This window comes from Argentina silus (assembly GCF_951799395.1).
Source record: "Argentina silus genome assembly, chromosome: 9".
Lineage (NCBI taxonomy): Eukaryota > Metazoa > Chordata > Actinopteri > Argentiniformes > Argentinidae > Argentina > Argentina silus.
Genome location: NC_139663.1, coordinates 8593683 through 8613967, shown reverse-complemented (window position 1 = coordinate 8613967; position 20285 = coordinate 8593683). Strand labels below are relative to the sequence as shown.

Sequence of the window (20285 nt, the reverse complement as noted above, 5' to 3'; positions counted from 1 at the left end):
ATGCCCTGATCAGTCCAAATTGCCCATTTGAGTGAACTCCCAAGATTCCCCTCTCCCTCCCACACAAGGTCCTTCTGTTGAACTGCGCTAGAGCTAGAATATGCTGTTCTCTGGGAATCACTGGCATAGTGATGCAGGATCAGAGTGCAAAAACCCTCATCTGACGTATTTTAACACCATATGATGCTACTGCATGCGAAATGATGATAGTTTGAAACGGTATGCATCGTGGATTGACCAGAAATACACATCAAAATGGATTCAGGGTAAACTTCCCCTTTAAGTCTCTCAGGCCCTTTTGATAGAGATCCCTTATATGTGAATGTGCTATTACTTGACACTTTACAAGTTGACTATGCGTGAAGCCTTTATGATTAATAATGTGTGGTTTCTGCATTCTCCTAGCCTCAGCACCAAAGGCCTTGTTCAAGACTGTAACCAACATCCTGTGGCTGTTCAAGTACCGCCTGTCCATAGCCTGTTGTATCTCTTTTAGATTATTCATTGTGGTAAATATGTATTTGTGATACTCCTGTGTGGTGTGCCTTCCATGGCCAGTACCCAGCTGAAGTCTGTTCATAGTGCAGGTATATTGCACCATCTCTCTGCAGTGTGTCCAGGCTCTCTAATCAAGGAAGGCCAAGGGTAGTAGGCTGTTTCCATCAATATGGCTGCAAGAGGAACTGTCATTAAATGGTATACAGTGGATGACATTGATCTATCAGGTGACATATACCTCCAAAAATGCTTTGAATACCTCCAAAAATGCCGACTACTTCATACTGCGTGTGAGGGTTATTTAGGTGTGAATTCTAATGTCACAATTAAGTGTGACTTGAAATCACATTCCATCTAAATCTCAACCCACATCTGAATGACCGAACATGGTTATTTCTTATCTAGTTTTGCTCTGTTGAGGCACTTCAGTTTGTCACCCTGCAATACAGTGTGGACATGTTGGGCATTCACCCAATTGGTGCATGATTTGAACTGTGAACCCTGCAAAACCATAACCCATCAAAACACTATGTAGAGCACCAGGCGTCAGATCACACATACCTGGGGAAAGGAAAACAAACCAAAAAGCAAAAAACAAGTTGAATGTATTATAAAATATAAACTGGTATTGTGGTCGTTGTTAGCTCTAAACCCTCCCCACCCCTGCCTTCCCTTCCACAGTTCCCATGGTGCTAGTCACTCCTGAACTCTTCCTCGATTTCTGGGAGGTTCTTCTTCTCTTTCCTCAGGGTCTCCGTCAGGGGTCTGGAGCTGCTGGGGGATTCCAGGTTTTTGGGCTCGTTGGTGTGGTAGCTGCCCTTGTAGCGGTAAAGGTAGATGTAGATGCAGTACATACCTCCAAACAGTAACAACACCGCTAGGATGACAACGACTGGGGAAAGAAAGAAATAAACCAAAGAAATAAATCAAAACCACATTTGTCATAACAGTAGGGTACAGTATGTATAAGAGGAATTTTGTGTTCTGACACTGTGAAGAGATATACTGTATCTGACAAAGAATTAAAACATATCAGTTTCAATCAATTTCATTATGACTCAGTTTGTTCTCTGCCAAGACAACTTCTCATTTTACGCCACCGACTTCATTTTAGTGACAAGAGACATCCTTTTTCATACAGCAACATATTGTTATGAGGGGAAAAAAATCAATCACTAATGATGTCCAATAACCAGTCGGGTCAGTATGGGCACAGCAGGAGTCTACACTAATCACAAAGTACACTCTGATGTTCAGCATTACCATAAACCCTAACCCCTGTTCATCTGAATGATCTATTAAGCTGAAGAATCTATCAATGATGAATAGTGAGGGAGAAAGCAGCCTCTAAATATAGATGATCTGGGAAGGATCTCAGACAGGGATGGAGCACAGGCTCTCTGAGCTGAGCTGGTGTCTAATCCTGGGCTTCCGACCTATCATATTAGAGAATAATAATGTTCTTCTTCTGCAGCTGTACTTATTTTTGAGTTAAGTTATAACCCATACCCACGCCCCTATCCGCCCTCCCCTGTCCTGTCCCCTGTCCCTGTCCCCCATCCCTGTCCCCATCCCCACCCCAACATATCTCTCCCCCCTTCAATGACCAGGTACAGGGTGACCATAGAGATTAGTTGGATAATATTATTGTACAATAGAGAGAGTGAGAGTGTGTGAGCTGTTCAAAATGAACAAGGATAAGAAGGGATGACTAATGAAATGAGCTCGTTGCACAAAAGGTGTGAGATAATTGCCCATATGTCTGTAATAGGCATGTTAGAACGCTGCAATAATCCTTATTGTGTACCATTTACATGACATTAGACACACAGAACTTCAAGATTTAATTACATTTTGTTTTAGTCTATCATACATAATATAATATTCTATTCTAATAACGTAATATTCTACACTAGAGATTTCAGCATGAGGCTTGGGTAAATACGTAAAGCCTATTCTGAAATCTGATGGCTTCTCTCAGATTTTAGGATTAGAGGATTTTAGGAAAACAGAAATTAGAATTTCTAACTTTTCTAACGATTAAAAGGTTATATTTTGAGGTAAAGGGCAGGACTTCCTATACCAGACGGCCAACTGTGACAACTGTGACACTACAGATTTAAAAAACAGAAATCATTTTTTAAATATAATTTCTATAAGAGATGATTAAAAGATTCCACATCAGAGGAAGGCAGACTGGTGTCTGGTAATAAGACTTACCTGTTAACCAAAACAGGCCAAGATCATCATGGAAATAGAGGTATTCTGAAATGGAAAAAGGATACAAATCAGGTGATGAACTTGTAGCAAAATCATCATTCCCTACATCAGGCTGAATTATCGGATATGTAGTCTTACCTATGCCTGTGAACCAGGGATCCACCTCCCAAGGGACATAGCCATTGACAGGGCGGAAGGCCCCACAGTTGGACTCTGAGACAAAACCTTGTATAGTAACTGGGGGGTTTGTTTCGTTGGGCCGGAAGAAGGTCTTCAGAGGGGCGTAGATGTTGTACCTCACCCCAGAAAGGCAGCCAATAAAGCCTGGGGCATTGTGTTTCTGAACCTCATAGTCAATGTCGCCCACCTCTGAGAGGGTTAGAGAGAAACAGAGGACTTACTGGGTTGCACATCCTCCTTAAACAGTTTCCAAACAAGGACAGTGGGACAACTCAGGCATACACCTCAATGACCAGACCACCAGGTCTCTCCTGAAAAATGGATTTTATCTCAATGAGACTAACCTGGATAAATAAAGGTTAAACGAAAATAGATCCCACCACAGACAATGTCATTTAACTATGTACCATTCAGATCTATCATTTTGTTGATTAAATGAAAGTAGAAATTATTCAGCCTGTTGAGCTGAAGGGATTAAGCTGACTCTTACCCATCACCCTCCCTAGGAACATGTGTTTGGGGGAGTCAAACCTGCCATCCTCCCCTACAGTGAACTTCTCCACCACAGGTGCCATGTAATCCACCTGGGGGGAGGAATAGGAAGAAACACAAACAATGAACATTACAACACAACAAAAAAACCCAAAGTGAAATGATTTACACACATATTGTACTGTATGCACACAACAAACAAACCACCTGATGGGGTTCCAGATAATTATGAGAGGGAAAGATATACATTTTGCAATTGTCTTTTAGAAGGTGATATGAATAGGTGGAGCCCACCTGTGTTGTTATAGTTCTGTTGTGTCTTGTAATGTTGACAAAGTGGGGGTATCCATCTGCTAGGTTCCTGTAGGACATCTGGTACTTGTGGGTGATCAGCCCCAACCTATACTTCAGGTCTAGAGTGCCTGTGAAGAGATGGATGACAAAACGATCCATCAGCTCATTATCTTGGGCTTAAGAGTGGTTGACTTGACAATTTTGCTGTGTGATTCTACTAGGTTAAAGGGATTAACCCAAAGCCATAATCCAACTTCAATCAATGGACATCTGAAATGACATGGTACTTCAGTCATGATCGATTGAAACCCTGAAGAAGGCAGCTTGCTGCCGAAACGTTGGTCAAATAAAAAATTAGCATCGGAGCAACATTGTGCGCCTCTTCCTTCTTTCTTTTAAGTTTCACCAGCCAGCCTGCACCTCACCAAACTATGGTGTGTGTTTTCTTGTTTTTTTAGAGTTAGGGTTAGGGTTCTAGGGTTATAGACATGATGGGTTAGGGTTAGGTTTCTAGGGTTCTAGGGTTCATTGAAAGCAGATACCCTCTTCTGTGAGGATGACAGCTATGTAGTCCTGGAGGAAGGAGCTGATGTAGAGAAGAACAGCCGGGGTGTGGAGGGTGCTGAAGCTGAACTCAATGTCATCACTGGTGTCATTGTAGCCCAGGCTGAAGTTGTGGTAGTGGGGGTCCCACCAGTTCGCCCACCACTCCTCATCGGATGTGGGCTTTTTTCGAATGCTGTAGCGTAGCCACGATCCTATCTCAAAGTAGGCTCCAATGTCTTGGGAAAAAAACCCACAACAAAGTTAAGCTAAATGCCTATGTGCATTGTTCAATTTGTATCAATTATATTTGTACGTAGTTTCATCCATTGTCATTACTTTAATAGCAATACAAAAATTAAGACCAATCATTGTTGAAGTTCTTATTGCCTTCAACGTCAGTCTCAGTTATTTTGGGGCTCCATGAAACACAGAGTAAACCTAACCTGTGGATTATAGCTCACCTCTATGGCAATAGAAGCCATCGAAGGCTGTGTTGTTGCAGTCACACGTGTAGGCGGCATAACCCTCTATACACTGACCAGCGTTTCGACATGGTATGGTGGCGTTCAAACACTGGCCTGTACAGTTACGCCGTATGCCTTGTTCTTCATCCACTTTCCCCTCTAGGTCAAAAGGCACACCATTCATTCGTAACCCACGAAGGCAGCCCAGGAACGGCCTCAGTGTTCGATTGGCTGCGCCTGGTTGTACAGAACATCATTTTCAGTAGACGTCTTTACACAATCTCTATTGGGATCTAGAATACAATGGACGTATTTACTAACATGCAACACACTGTAGATTGTTCCACACACCCCTCTCTCCCACCACCCCGACATCCCCCAGCCCAAGCAGGTGACGTACCCACGAGGAGTGGGTGGCTGAACTGCATGGTGACAAATGTCTGGCCAGGGAAGCGTCTCACAGCCCAGGGCTGGTAGTCCACCTTGATACGGGCCACCTTCACATTGAGCTCAGCCTGGACAAAGTGCCACTCGTTGTCGTTGAGCGGCACGGGTGAGTTTAACGTCACATTAAGGATGCCGTCCCCAACCATGAATATAAACAGAAGGGTGCGGGTGGCTGGGAGAGGGAACAGCAAGCACAAGAAAAAAGGAGGGGGAGGGGGACAGATGTGAACAATAGATACATAGAAAACACTGATAAGAGACCTTATTAACCTTTTTCATTGTAAGAGACAGTATATAGACAGTATATAACTGTAGAATCAAACCATCTAGTGAAGAGTTACACCATGTTGTCTCATGTCTTCCTGCAATCTTGTGTCGTGTCTAAGTTATGGTGTTATGTGAGTCATGTTATGTGAGTCCCATGCTTCACAAGTACAGTAGATCTGTGGCATTTACTGTTAAGCTCCAAACGTATGAAGTTGCGAAGCTGGTCATCAGAGTTCTCCAGGAACACGCCGTGGTCCCGGTAGGTCTTGAAGTGGAAGGAGATGTCAATGCTGCCGCCAGGCGTGAGGGTGGGGAAGGTGATGTAGGTGGGCTTGGTGAAGGCTATGCCGTTCCAGATGCTTCCTGGGGGGAGAGGAAGGGGCACGTGAGCTGGAACATGACGTGAGAAGTTTCATTGCACCAGTGTCAGTAAAGAAGAGACCCATCTAGGTGGTTCTATAACTCACCGTCGCCATGGCAACGTAGGGGCCCGAGGCTGAAGTGGGCTTCTGACCCGGTCCTGTTGGTGTCGCCCACCAAAACCCTCCTCACAGGCAGGTGGTCCTTAAACGTCAGCAAGCCCTTGTCTGTGTACCTGTGCACAAGGTCAAAGTATATACGTAAGTATATATATATATATACAGTGGGGGAAATAATTATTTGATCCCCTGCTGATTTTGTTAGTTTGCCCGGTTACAAAGAAATGAGCGGTCTATAATTTTTATGGTACTTTTATTTTAACAAATAGAGACAGAATATCAACAAAGAAGTCCAGAAAAAACACATTATATAAAGTTATAAATTAATTTGCATTTGATCGAAGGAAATAAGTATTTGATCCCCTACAAACCAGCAAGAATTCTGGCTCATACAGACCGGTTATATGCCCATGAGGCACACAGATTAGTCCTGTCACTTTACAAAGCATTTTAAATCATCCCTCCCTCCCTCCCTCTCCGTGCTCTCACCATTGACGGTAGTCGGCGTCACAGTTACACATGAACCTGGCATCAGTGCACGTGTGGTTGGAGGCGCAGCCACACTTATGGCTGTCAGGGAACGACCCGCCCCAGTACTCATGACTCTCATTATTGCGACCGATCCAGAAACTGAACGGCCTACCATCTGAATGAGGTGTGAAGAGAGCAAAGGAATACATACTTGTATGATGATGATTCAGTTTTATTGAAATGGATCTGAGTTATGAAACCGCAGACTCTGATACTTCCAATCCCTGCCATTGCCTGAAGGCACTGGCCAATTCCACTCACAGGGTGTGTTGAGAAGGCGGGACTTGTAGCAGGAGTAGTCGATCAACTGTTCACAGTAGTTGGAGGTGTTGGCCAATGCTGTGACCTCGTCCCAGGAGGCGTTCCAGTAGTTGACGAACCCGATATATGGCCGGTCCACTGTACTACCTGACACCTTGGTGCCATCAACACGGTCATGCTTTATCACCGTCCAGGCCTTCTTAGCTGTGACAATAGACAAGAGAGGAATTACTGTTATTGTATGGTCAAAATCTAGAATGTGTGTGTGTGTGTGTGTGTGTGTGTGTGTGTGTGTGTGTGTGTGTGAGAATATGAGTCTGTTTGTGTGTAGGAAATCAGAATGTATGCAGTTAATGAGCGCCCAGCATGGCCTCTGATTGAAAGACCCCTCAGGGTGATAGCTGGTGTTATTCTGCGTATGCGGAGTGGACAGATAGGAGGAGAATAAATCAGAACCGTTCCCACATCTCCTCATCACCTGTTTACTCTGCCCACTCATCCCCCACCACCATAAATACCCTCTGCAGTTATGTGAATGTGTGTGTGTGCGTGTGTGTGTGTGTGATGGTGTGTGTGTGTGTGTGTATATATAGTGTATAATATATAATGTAGTATAACAATATAGTATATAATAGTATAAAATATAATCTGATATTTTGCAGACAGCTCTAACAAACAGAACCCTGACTAATCTTACATGGAGAATCATGCATAGGTTTGGGTAATGTAATTGGATTGGGCTGGGTGAAGAATCTTGGCCCCTAAACCAATTACAGTTCTGGCCCCAAATGTGTTTACTACTGTCCTCTTTAGACATGAAGATAAACATTCATTACAACAACGAGAGCTCAATCTAATAACAAGATATCTATTTTATTACAACCCATGTCTGCTTCTGCAATGGAAGAGTAAAATGGTGATCTTGAACTGTGATATAGAAGCCAGAATAGTGGAATAAGAACAGAACATTAGGTTAGAACAGTGAGAGTGGTTCCTCACCCTCCATCTTGCAGTACACCGTGAACGGTTTCAAGGGTCCGCTCAGGTCAGGATCAATGATGTAATCGCCTGTCCAGTACTTGCCCGTGAGTCTGTAGGCTTCGCATGACTCCTTATAGACAGCTGTTGGTGAGGGGAGAGGTGGGAGTGCTTTAACAAACATTTTCACAAGAGCAAGGCTTATATGTTCAATGGTATACAACATCACAGTAGCTATACTGCATTGCACCCAACAGTGGCAAAATCGGCCATTACACTGGTGAGGTTGAGCTTACACACTAGAACCATACAATATGTGCATTCAATAATAGGTTACACCGCTTAGGCAACACTTACAGTTATGGCACACCTCTCCTTTGTAGCCTGTATTTTCACACAGGCATATAAAGTCATCCCAAGACTGGATACATCTGCCCTCATGTTCACATGGGTTTGGAGTACATCTAGGGACAACACCAAATATGTTTGTGAACAAAACTGCAAGTCAACTACACAATAAGAAAATCTGTTGGTTGGTTTGAATGAGATAAATAAAGATACAGACAGACAGATGGAGAAGTGAGAGAGCAGGACACAGGTCACTCCATATTGTCAGCGCTCTCTTTCTCTCTCTCTCTCTCTCTCTCTCTCTCTCTCTCTCTCTCTCTCTCTCTCTCTCTCTCTCTCTCTCTGGCAGGCTTTATGAAGTGAGATTTAGGGGCTGTGATCTACTTTGACTGGGGTGGTGGATTCTTCAGCCCCTGAGCCCTAAGCACCACCTGATGCCTGACTATCTAAGCTATCACATAATTTACACATCTTTGCCCCAAGATTGAATCTCAGAGTCTCTCAAACATGGTAGGAACAGGTTGAGCATAAAAGAAACCTATAATAGACTGGTAACCATTGAGGTCGGATGTCCTGAGCCGTGGTCATGCGTTAACATTGAGTTCCTGATACCACCATGAAACATATGGTTATTATCATATTTTTTATCAAATAGATTAATAAGAACTGATGTAACCATGTGTGCACAGTATCATGTGAATACAAAGGGGAAAAAAAGACATATCAGTACTATAAAGAACACACGTGTCATGTCATACATAAAAATACCTATGGGAATATGACATGGAGGCTATAATAACTCTCAGTGTCTGCCCTTGGATGCACATCCAGCTGAGCATAAGCCCTGTCCTCAGCCTATATTGTAAATCTCCTGTACAGTAGGTGTCTGTGTTATTATGTAACTTGTCTGTCATGGAGGCAGGGTGGGGATATGAGAGGTTTATAGCCAGCCCCGGCACCATCAGGAGGCTGGATGGTACACCTGATGGTCATAAACATCTGCACTCCATTCCTGATATTACAGGGCTGGGGACAGTGTTTATCTATGGACTAATAGATGTGTGACCTCTGTCCTTTGTGCAATAGGTCTCTGTACAAATACTCTCTTTCTTCCCCCTACTCTCAACTCCCTGCCCTGTATCTACAGTACCTGTCTGTGATGCCACAGGTGTGGTACTAAACCCATTCCCTGTCCTGCCCTGTACCTATCTGTCTGTGATGCCAGAGGTGTGGTGCCAACCCCCTGCTCTGCCCTGTACCTACCTGTCTGTGATGCCACAGGTGCCCAGCAGCAGCTCAGCGTATCGTCCCCAGCGTCGCTGCAATATGATGTCGATGTCCAGCTGCTCGTTGTCAATATAGATCTGCTGCATGCATCCATGGAAGTGGTTCAGCTTGGTCTCACACTTCCTGATCGTGTTGTTGGTCTTTGGACACCCTGAGGACCCATACAGAGAACCTCATGTGAAAGGCTGTTCCTGTGGTTGCTATACTGATGTTGATAACTGAAACGGAGGCCCCTAGATACACTGAGCTTGATTTACTAAGTGTTTTGCACGGGATAAAACATTTTAAAATGTTTTGCACCAAAAGCTTAGTGAATTGGCCCACCGTGCTGGGGTATTGTGCACGAAAGCAGGTCTGATAAACAGCTCACCTCCAAAGAAGTAGCGGTCCCCTGTGCGTACTATGAAGGGGTTGGTGATCTTCAGTGGAGAGCCTTCGTCATCATCGATGGTTAAGGTCAGCAGGTTGTCTCTAGCTGCCAGGTCCACCGTGTGCCAGTAACCATCATTCAAACGGTAGCCTGAGAAGGGGGGACATCAGCAACCATATAAAACAGCTCAACAACTGTACATACAGTATGACATCTCATAGAACCGTACACTGTATGTTCATATGGTCCTCACGGGGAAGTTAATACACTTAAGGGAACATGAGTGGATGTGCATGTGTTTTTGCCCACCTGCTGCGAACTGTAGTTTCTTCTTGCCAGGCTGTGTGAGCGTGACGTTGACCTGTCCCTCACTCAGGCCCAGCTCCAGGGTTCCCAGGTCATCAGCGAAGCGCGTGAACATCAGCAGGCCTGTGTAGTCCCACGAACGGAACTTAAACTTGACAAACATACGGGGCTTCCTGAAGAAACCAGGGACCTGCAGGTAGTTGTTGGGCCCAGCGAAGGTCATCGGCTTGAGCAGGATGTCACGGCAATGGTAATACATTGTTTTCTGAGGAACAGAAGGTATGAGGGAAAAATCATTTCACAATAAAAGTCTGAAGGCTATTGCACTAGGCCCTCACTAGGGAAAAACATGAGTTACAGCGAAGGTCGTGGATCAAAGATAGATCATGTCATGGTAAGTTACAGTATGTGATAATGAGTGGAATATGACAGAGGTGTCTGATGAGAAGCTCCACCTGCCGAGGGATGCGTATCTCAGGATCCTCCTGTTGGGCCATGTAGATGATGTTGATCCCATTGATGAAGACGTTCTCTAGACAGCCCCGGAAGTTAAGCTTGTCTGGAAGGTGGGGCATGTTTGGCTCAATGACTCCCCCCACATATATCTGAAGGAGAAAAGAGAAGAAGAAATATCACATTATATTAGGTGAATGTAAACTTACACCAGTGAGGCAGTGTACTATCCCTGACCCAACAAGTGGTCACAAGCCTGACTCTCCTAACTCACTACCACAACAGGTCAAGACACAAAATTCCTGACCTACCTGAGTGTCCAAGTCCATGTAGGTGAACTCTCCATTGCAGATGGCCGTCTCTGTCTGACTGTCCACTGTGAAGTTGACCTGACGACCATCTCGTTTGATGGTGACGTAGTGCCAGTGCTGGTCATCCAGGATGTTGCCAACGGTCATTGTGGTCCGACCATCCACCTGATTAACCGTACTACTTCCTGTGATCATGAAACACAAATACAGTACCAGTCAAAAGTTTGGACACACCTTCTCATTCAATGGTTTTTCTTTATTTTGATTATTTTCTCCATTGTAGATTAATATTGAAGACATCAAAACTATGAAGGAACATATATGGAATTATGTAGTAAACAAAAAAGTGTTAAACAAACAAGAATATGTTTCATATTTTTGATTCTTCAAAGTAGCCACCTTTTGCTTTGATGACAGCTTTGCACACTCTTGCTGAAAATGGGGAAACTAATCTGTCTAAATCAATGCTCTTTAAAACAAGCGCTAAAAAAAGACTTCCTTTTGTGGAGCTCTAGTCATTAATCTCACCAACTGTTCTGAGATCTCCTCCCAGATACGGAGGCCTAATGTCTTTGTTTTTGTGATTTGGACAAGCCAGCCTCTCACTGTGTCTCAGAGATGGAAACAAATAACCATGAAAGAAAGGAATTTATTTTGAAAACTCAACCTAATAAGCTTTCTCTCAGCCTATCTGTTTGTTTTCCCATGCAAAATACCACATTAGCTACATTTACATTATTACAAGGACCAGCTGTACACCAACTGGCTCTTAAGTCACTCTTCCATTAAGCCCAGCCATACCTAGGCTGATGTGGAGGTAGAGGCGTCCTTTCTTCAGCTCCAGAGTGAAAATGTCCCCCTGCACCCCCTCACTGTGCAGCAGCAGCCCATCCTGCTCTAGGGTCTTAAAGTTCAGGGCAAAGTGGTCCTGCAGAGTGCGGAACCTCTTCTCTGGGAACATGTAGGCCACAGAGTCATCTCCATTGACCTGCATGACGTAGGAGTCTGACAGACAGGGAGGCAAAGGTTAGAGGTCAGGAGTTCAATGGAACACGTCTTATCCTCTCTTAATGAGAACATGTTTGTGGTGTCGACCGAGCCATGTTGAGAAGGCTCAAGGCTGGTCTTGAATAGTGTTGAGTGATAGGGTACAATGCTGAGTACAACTGAATGTTGAATCAGCATACGTTGGTACCTTATACAGTTGTGAAGTGAGGGTAAAGCTGAGGAGAACTGAAGGTTGTATGAGCAGACATTCGTGGCGATATTCGTGTTTGGTGGAATACAGTGTTGGCTGCTAGGGATTATTGTTCAACAGGGGCATTAAGCAAGGATGAGTCTGTCACACAGAGAGTGAAGATAACAGTAACCGAGTGACTATAAGGAGCCTTGTCTTTACCGTATGCACAGCCAAACACCTCCATCCTGACGCCAATCTTCCCTCCGTTCTCAGTGTTCCATCCCAGGGGCAGGAGACGGATGTGTTTAGCCGTGAAGGCGTAGTGGAAGACATTCCTCTTCACCTGGTGGTAGTTCCAATTCCCTGGCATTGTCTGTGTGGAGCGGAGAGCAGAGTAACACAGTCAATGAAGCAGTTGTTCGCCTCACTGAATTACTGCAGATAAACAGATGAAAACAGATTAGTCTTGTCAGCACTGAGGGATAATGTGCTAATGCTGTCTCTATTGTTTTGCGACTCCGTGGTGAAAATGGATCGACAATAGTCAAGGGGACACAGATTACTAGTCACATACAAATGACCATCAATTACTAAATCAAATCCCTTTAATTGACGTGACGCTCTGCCTGATCCCAGCCTTAACCTATCATGCCTCTGCTCCTACCCTTGCCTCCCCTCCTCCCCCCCTAGTACCGAGTTGCCTCCTTTCATGACGTAGGGCGTCCAGGAGTCGGGCCGGTCTCCATAGAGCAGGGTGTACTTGGTGACCCAGTCATAGGAGTTGAAAGTGCCCTGGGTGGCGATGGCCACAATACGATACTTCCTCTGAAGGTCGATCTGGAGCCAGGGCTGCCTGTCCCTGGGGGAGGGGGACCAACCGCTGCTTCCTGTGGAACGCACACACAGACACACACACACACAGACACACACACACACACACACACGCACACACGCACACACGCACACACACAGACACACACACACACACACACACGCACACACGCACACACGCACACACACAGACACACACACACACACACACACACGCACACACGCACACACACAGACACACACACACACACGCACACACACGCACACACACACACACTCTTTAGATACTGTAGTAACTATATGGACACTCACACACATATTCACAAGATTCACATGTAATATACCATTGAAAGGAGGTTACGAAAAATAAATCTTACCATACAATTTGGCAAAGTTGGCAGAGTATAGAAAGTTATATCTGGAGGATGCCAGGAAGGAGGAGGCGTACAGCTGAGACACCAAAGGATCCACACATTCCCCTGGAAGAAACGAGGCAGTGGGAGAAAGTGAGAGGGAGAGAGAGGGGATACAGTTAAATATGGGGATTACAGTGATTCACAGAATAAAAACCCATTTGTATCTCTCAAGCATGATGACATTAAGAATTTCAATGGAACAAAAACCTGGAGGCAGCATGGTTACTGAGGCAGCTCTCTCCATACTGATAAGGTCTAAAATCCAAAATCATTTTGGATTTCCATTAATTAGATAGTGAATTCTCTGTTGGTCACAAACAAGGAATATTCAGACTGATAAATTCAATTAAATTCAGACACGTCGAAAATAAGCCCAGGCTCATTAAGCCTGTCTCTGGTACTGTATGCATTCATCTTATTGCTAGAATTCAAACCATTCTCCATCCTCCACACTGCATAGTGCAGTGTAATGTTACAGGACACTCCCTTATAAGGAGGTGGCACTCTGGTTCTGAATCTAAGCATCAGTCCTGAGGTCTCCTCCCAGATACAGAGACCTAATCTTTATTGCTGCTGTAATGGACTCAGGCATTAGACAAGTATTCTAACTGTGTTTCAGAGATTAATGATTGTTATTACCAAGCCGACAACCATAGCATGTCGCCCTCCCATATAGCTAAATAAATGTATCTAATTATATTCGAAGTGAACATTGTGTGTCTCTGTATGAAAATACTCAGAATACAAAATTGGTGATACATTGTCAAACTATGAACCTGTATGTGCCTGTGTGGGAATAGTGTGTGTGTGTGTGTGTGTGTGTGTGTGTGTGTGTGTGTGTGTGTGTGTGTGTGTGTGTGTGTGTGTGTGTGTGAGAATATGAGTCTGTTTGTGTGTAGGAAATCAGAATGTATGCAGTTAATGAGCGCCCAGAATGGCCTCTGATTGAAAGACCCCAGCTCTGTCAGGGTGATAGCTGGTGTTATTCTGCGTATGCGGAGTGGACAGATAGGAGGAGAATAAATCAGAACCGTTCCCACATCTCCTCCTCACCTGTTTACTCTGCCCACTCATCCCCCACCTCCATAAATACCCTCTGCAATTAGGAATCACTATAATTCTGCCTAATCTTGTCACCGACAAAGATAAACCCACTATGTCCTGGCCTCTGCGCTAGAAAACACATCCTTATCTTTTCATATGCCATAACATATCTGTTACTACCCCTAAAAGCTCAGAATAGAATAGATAGGTAGAAAAGTAGGCATACAGAGGGACAGATGGACAACTGGACCAAAATAAAGACAGACAGATACAACTGAAAGAAAGAAAACAAAAAACGATGACACAATATAAACATATCCAGAAAGGCTAGCACAACACTCCACCCCCACCCGTCTGTGTCCCAGGAGTAATCCTCTGTGTAATATGTGGTTGTTTGTTCCAAAACCAGGAGGTTCATCATGTTTCTATTCTTACAGCTGCTGAGGTCAAACACATGTGGGAGGGAGACAGGGAGCTGGCTAAAAAAAGGGAGACGTTAACAGAATTAGTATTCAGGTTGTAGAAGGAGGGAGGTGAGTGAGGGTGCAGACTCATCTTTGAAAATGTCTCTTTTGAAGAAGGGAAAAAAAGAATTGGCCATCAGAAGAGCTCACACAGACAAAATGATAAAACAGAAAACCTTGGCTGCAAAATAACCTTGTAGCTCCTCATATTTGCGGTGCCTTTAGAGAACCCTAGGGAATATGTGAGAGATGACATCACTGAACTTGCCTGACAGAGAGGCCCTGGTCATAACAGTCAGTAGCTACTCCTGGCATAAACACCCTCCATTTCTGTCTCGCCAGAACAGCTCAATTTGTCATAGGACCAGAAGTGCTGTCATCTCTCCACTCAAGGACAAGTACACTCAGGTAGAAAAAATCTGCTGAGCCAGAGGAATGCAGTCTTTGACCTTGAGTGTCTGTCTCAGTCTGGGTCCCTGATATCCACTGCTCCTTACTCAGTTCAGTACCTATTTCTTACCTTTAGTTAACAACAATACTGTGCTGAACCTATTGAAACATTCTCAAGAGAATACCCTGCCCAACAACATCTACAGAAGGACCTGACTACTGGAAGTTAATTTCTAGTTAACTGTTCTAAGGTACATTGGTTTATTTTAATTTCCCTGGTGAGCAGTGTAGAGAGTTGTGGGGATTGGAGCATTAAGGCTTTTAAACACACAGAGCTCTGAGAGCTACGGACTACTGCAGGTTAAGCATGACCAGTCAGCACACCCAGCACCTCCTACCATCAGCACTGTTGCTTCTCTCTTCTCCTCTCCTCTCCTCTCCCCTCATCCTCTCTCTTCTCCTCTGCTCTCCCCACATCCTCTCTCTCACTCTCTCCTCTCCCTTCTACTCAACACCTCCCTCTGTGTCTCTCACTCCTTCTCTTCACATCTCCTCTCCCTTCATCGCTCCCCCTTAACAACCCTCCTATCTCTCTCTCTTTCTATCTCTGTCTCTCCCTCCTCACAGCAAGAGGCAGAGGAGAGAGGAGGCTCCTTACCTTACACCTTCCTTTCTTCCTCTCATGCTACCTCTTCTACCTTTCAAGGGGGCGTCGTCATGTCGCAGTTACTAAAATATGTACCCGTAGCCTTTCTAGAACATTCCAGTCCCCTCTTTTCTCTCACAGTGAGTCTCTCTCTCTCTCCCTCTCGATCTCCCACTCTCTTTCTCTCTCTCTCTCTCTCTCTCTCTCTCTCTCTCTCTCTCTCTCTCTCCCTCTCCCTCTCTCTTTCTCCCCCTCACTCTCTGCACCACTCCAGGAGGCTTCTTATTCCATTTCATCATTAAGGGTGTGGGGAGGGGGAATGGCCTGGCTGTAAGTGTGAGGAGCTCCCAGCTTGGTAAATGCTGACGCATCAGTCTAGTGTAACGATGGGCTGGGGCTGTCAGGGCTGACACATCACTTACTGGTGGTACATACATATGGAGAGCTTCTCTGAGCATATCACTCAGTTGCGTATGATGGATCACATATGGCAGATGTCTGTGCTTTTCAAGAAGCAATCTTCCCTAGGTAGATATATTCATAATATATGAATATGAGTCCTTATATAAAGTGACTACACACCTGGTATGGGGAGCATAGAGGGTGAATTTAGGAAGGCAGGTTGTGGCATGTTAGAGTCCAGAGCTTGAATTATTCATAGCTTAACTTAGGCTGCACAGTGAGGAGTGCCTGCCATGAGGCAAGGAGGGAAACCAACAAACACAAATATGAGAGCAAATCAAAGCCAAAATCCATCTCAGACGCAGTTTCATCCCTCACCATTCTGCATCAGTCTAAAAATAGAACAACAAAGTTTCACAATGAGGCAACTCACCCCTCCATCCCTGAATATCAATATCAATACCCCTTACACATCCCAACCAGTGTCTCTGACGACTGGGTCTGCTTGGGCTGCTAACCAAGACAGGAGGAACGCATACACGCTCGCACGCACGCACGCACACACACACACACACAAACACACACAGACACACACCCACTCACAGAAAAGTGCCCAAGCCGCAGCGCGGGTTAGCCCCACCCCAGATCAGTGTGTCCCAGGATCTGAGTCTCCATTTTAATCTGGCACTGCTCCACTGAGCACAGCCACACAGCAGATTTACAGTAGGCCTGTCTGACTCACTGCCTGAATCGTGGGCACCACCTCATATACCTTTCCTCAGCGGAGTGTATGATAGTAACACAGTTTGAACACAAGAACAACATTTTGACTATTGGCATATTATCACAACAACACATTGGACACCATAACACTATTCAGATCCTCAATACAGAATGCATGTGACACCATAACAACACAAGCCAGTCTACTGACTTTGCACCATAAGCCTCAAACACACTATTCTAACCAGAATATCAAAACCACATGACGATACCACCAAATGTCCTAGAGGAAACACAATTCTCACCATAATCTGACTAGCTCGGGGTAGTCTGTCTGCCTGGGTGATCCTCTTACAGTAGCACCAAGCATAATCACTCAGATGGAGAGAAAAAATTAACTACCTGTTTTGTACATGAACTGTAGGCAGTAATATGATAATGTTTAGCATGCACCAAACCTCTTACATGGAACATTCAGAATGTAGCAGGTGGCAAAAATGCTTGCTAGCCTAATGCATCACACATGCTGTAATTAACCATCAATGATATTCAGCTCTTCTGGGGCATCATGACATTATCATTGTATGCAGCACGAATGGATATGCAGAAATGCAGCATTTTAGACTATTTTGTGGGAATAGTTTATCACCAAGTTGCGTTCCATGTACCTCAAATCCGTCTCCCTGTGAAAATGGGCATGTAGCTCCACTATACAACGAAATCCACAACGAATACATACGCCTATTATGAAAAACGGTATGCTTGATCATGGATTTGCTATTGGATTTTTGCTCCGTCATGCGAGTTTCCAAGGTGAGGGGCATTAGGGGCTTGCGGACAGGTGATGAGCACACACTCTGCAGAAGTACTGCAGTGGGGTGGTCCCGCACGCGGCAAGCAGGTTAGGACACGGCTCTCTTCACTCAATTGCTGCTTTTTAAACATAATAAACCGCATTTTCAACACAACTAACATGACGCCATGCGGTATTTCATGTAGTTAATGACACAAAGATGATTAGCTATGTCCGTAATCGAGTGCTATCAGAGGACGCGAGATGAACCGTTCGATGCAGAAACTTGCAGGCTGGCGCGAGAAAGCACTGCAATGCAGAAAGCCCCGTGTGAGGATTTCATAGCCCATTCCGAAGGACTGGTGTTATGCCAACAGACTTTCCAAGTGATTAAACGAGATAATATATAAAGAGTGCGATTGTGTAAATTATGAGAGGTGTCGCAAAAGATCATACATATTTTCTGATGGTTATGTCCGGTTTAATTCAGATTTGCTGCCCTTCAAAGAGCTGCAGCTATTTTGCCCTCCAGGGTTTTTTATCCACTTCTTTCTTGATTCATGTTTAGCTTGTGCAATTAACCCCTTCATATTTTCATTTTATCTACAATATTCTACATTGGTTAGTATAATTAAACTGACAGCAATGCTCTACAAATGACAAGACAGAATAATAATTAGTCTTTCACAGGACTTACGTGCTGAACATTGTTGAAAACCCAAAAATAAAAGGCATAAGCTCAGAATTTTGCAAATCATCCTTTACAGAGGACACGCGTCTCCGCATAGACTATATTAATTGTATCGTAGATTGTTTTCTCCTCTCCACCGGGCACGGCAGCATCCTTTCACCCCCCTTTTCCCAACTTTAACTCGCGCAGTTCCAACTCCTCTTCCCGGGATCTCGGGCAGCCTCTGCCGGGGCGGGAACGCGCATCAGTTACTGGTGCTGATGCTGCGCTTCGCCGAGAGCGCGCGCTCCTATATTTTCTGTATATTCTTTTTAATTACGGTCACATTAAAGCATCTAGTTTCCAAGTCATCATTCTCAAAATGCTGTGGATGTGTGTGACTGGCACAGCATGCTTGGACAGTGTGACTTCACAGGCTCTACCAGAATTCCATAGTTTTGTGTCCAGAAGAGAGAAGGGAGGGGTGGAATAGCAAAAAAAAAAGTTTTTTGTCCAGTAGGCTACTTTGTATTCCTAAGACAACTGTTCCCCAATTGGTCAGTGACAGCCTAATTGTCCAAGTTCTATGCGATTCGTAGCACCGTGGTAGAAGTATTCCTTTCCCTCAACGTTACACTGATGGCATACAGCCTGGGCATCTCCCATTCAGTCAGTCGGCTGGCATGCGGTTCTTCTCACGGCCTCCAACTGGCCACGAGCGCAATGCGTCTATTTGAGAGAATGGTTAATCCTCTTCCTCTCCTGAGACTACGATTATAATATATGACAAATACTGAGTCTGTTGTTGGTCCCTGGTCCCAATGCACCACAACACGAGAGAGTGATACAGAACGACTAACACCACAAACAGTTCTGTGAACGACTGACTAACCTTGACAATGGGGTATTTATTTAGCTAAGTGGTATCAGTAGATATTGATGATGATGATGATGATGATGATGACGATGATGATGAGCATGCCTAGTGAATAGAACAGGTTATTGGATACCAGCTGTGCCTTCGCGGAGGTGCACTCACAGGATGGGGGCAGGGTAGGACTGAGGGGGATTTGCGACACGGGTGGCACAGTGACCATGGAATAAAAAAGGCTTTGGGATTAGGAAGAGGGTTTATGGGACAGCAATGTCAGAGTTGGGGTGAGATTGGACGTCCAGGCCAATGTGGGATTTGCGATGTTTTCAATCAACTCAGAATGGCATTTGGTAAGCTCTGTCTGTGCTACCACTTTCCCCAGCATACCATAACACTCTGCTAGACCATAATATACTGCAGCCCTCTATAGAATAGTATATACTGGAAGAAAACACTGACAAAAAGAGGAATTACAGAGGTTTAGAGTTGTTTTTCCTTTCACTTGTTTTATACTGAATAATCAACTTAATCTACTGATCTTTCAATTCATGGGGATCAAATGGAATGCATTGATTCTGTCATCAAAGGGTCGTCAGGGCTACAGGCCTATTAGTCAACAACAGGAAGAAATGGCCGAGGTAGATTTACATTTACATTTAAATGTTTTGACATTCAGCAGGCGCCTTTATCCAAAGCGACTTACAACAAATCAATTTGTCGAAGTAAGTGAATCATCTATCCATTAGTCATCATAAGAAAAATAAATCTATGCTAGGATCTGGGGCCATTGGCAGTCACAATGCTAGAAGAAGTAAGAATTACTTCTTTTTTTTTTCTGTCTTCAATCTACGGCGGAAGATAGCTACTGACTCTGCAGTCCTGACAGCAATGGGGAGCTCGTTCCACCAGCGGGGTGCCACCGAGTAGCGTGGCTGCTGCATCCACGTAGAGGCAGCAGGGCCAGGAGGCCAGTCGAAGTGGAACAGCGGAGTGATCAGGCAGGGGTTTGGGGGCTGACCATTGCTTGCAAGTAGGGAGGTGCTGTTCCCTTTGCCGCCCGGTACGTGAGCACCAGGGTCTTGAATCTGATGCGAGCTGCTACCGGGAGCCAGTGAAGGGT

At 44.7% G+C, this 20285-nt stretch overlaps 1 protein-coding gene across 1 annotated transcript; it reads right to left on the bottom strand.

The window, feature by feature from the left end:
* Positions 1–1190: 1190 nt before the first annotated feature.
* Positions 1191–18379, bottom strand: cntnap1 (contactin associated protein 1; the record flags this gene model as incomplete). Its single annotated transcript, XM_083677579.1, has 24 exons — positions 1191–1390; positions 2719–2763; positions 2857–3087; positions 3389–3482; positions 3685–3812; positions 4227–4466; positions 4692–4931; positions 5095–5313; positions 5598–5771; positions 5876–6003; positions 6377–6533; positions 6680–6883; positions 7679–7801; positions 8015–8121; positions 9269–9443; positions 9663–9812; positions 9972–10233; positions 10424–10573; positions 10733–10917; positions 11534–11737; positions 12132–12285; positions 12606–12799; positions 13121–13222; positions 18319–18379. 24 exons carry the CDS (start codon positions 18377–18379, stop codon positions 1191–1193), a joined length of 3927 nt encoding a protein of 1308 aa, XP_083533705.1.
* Between the last annotated feature and the right edge of the window lie 1906 nt (positions 18380–20285).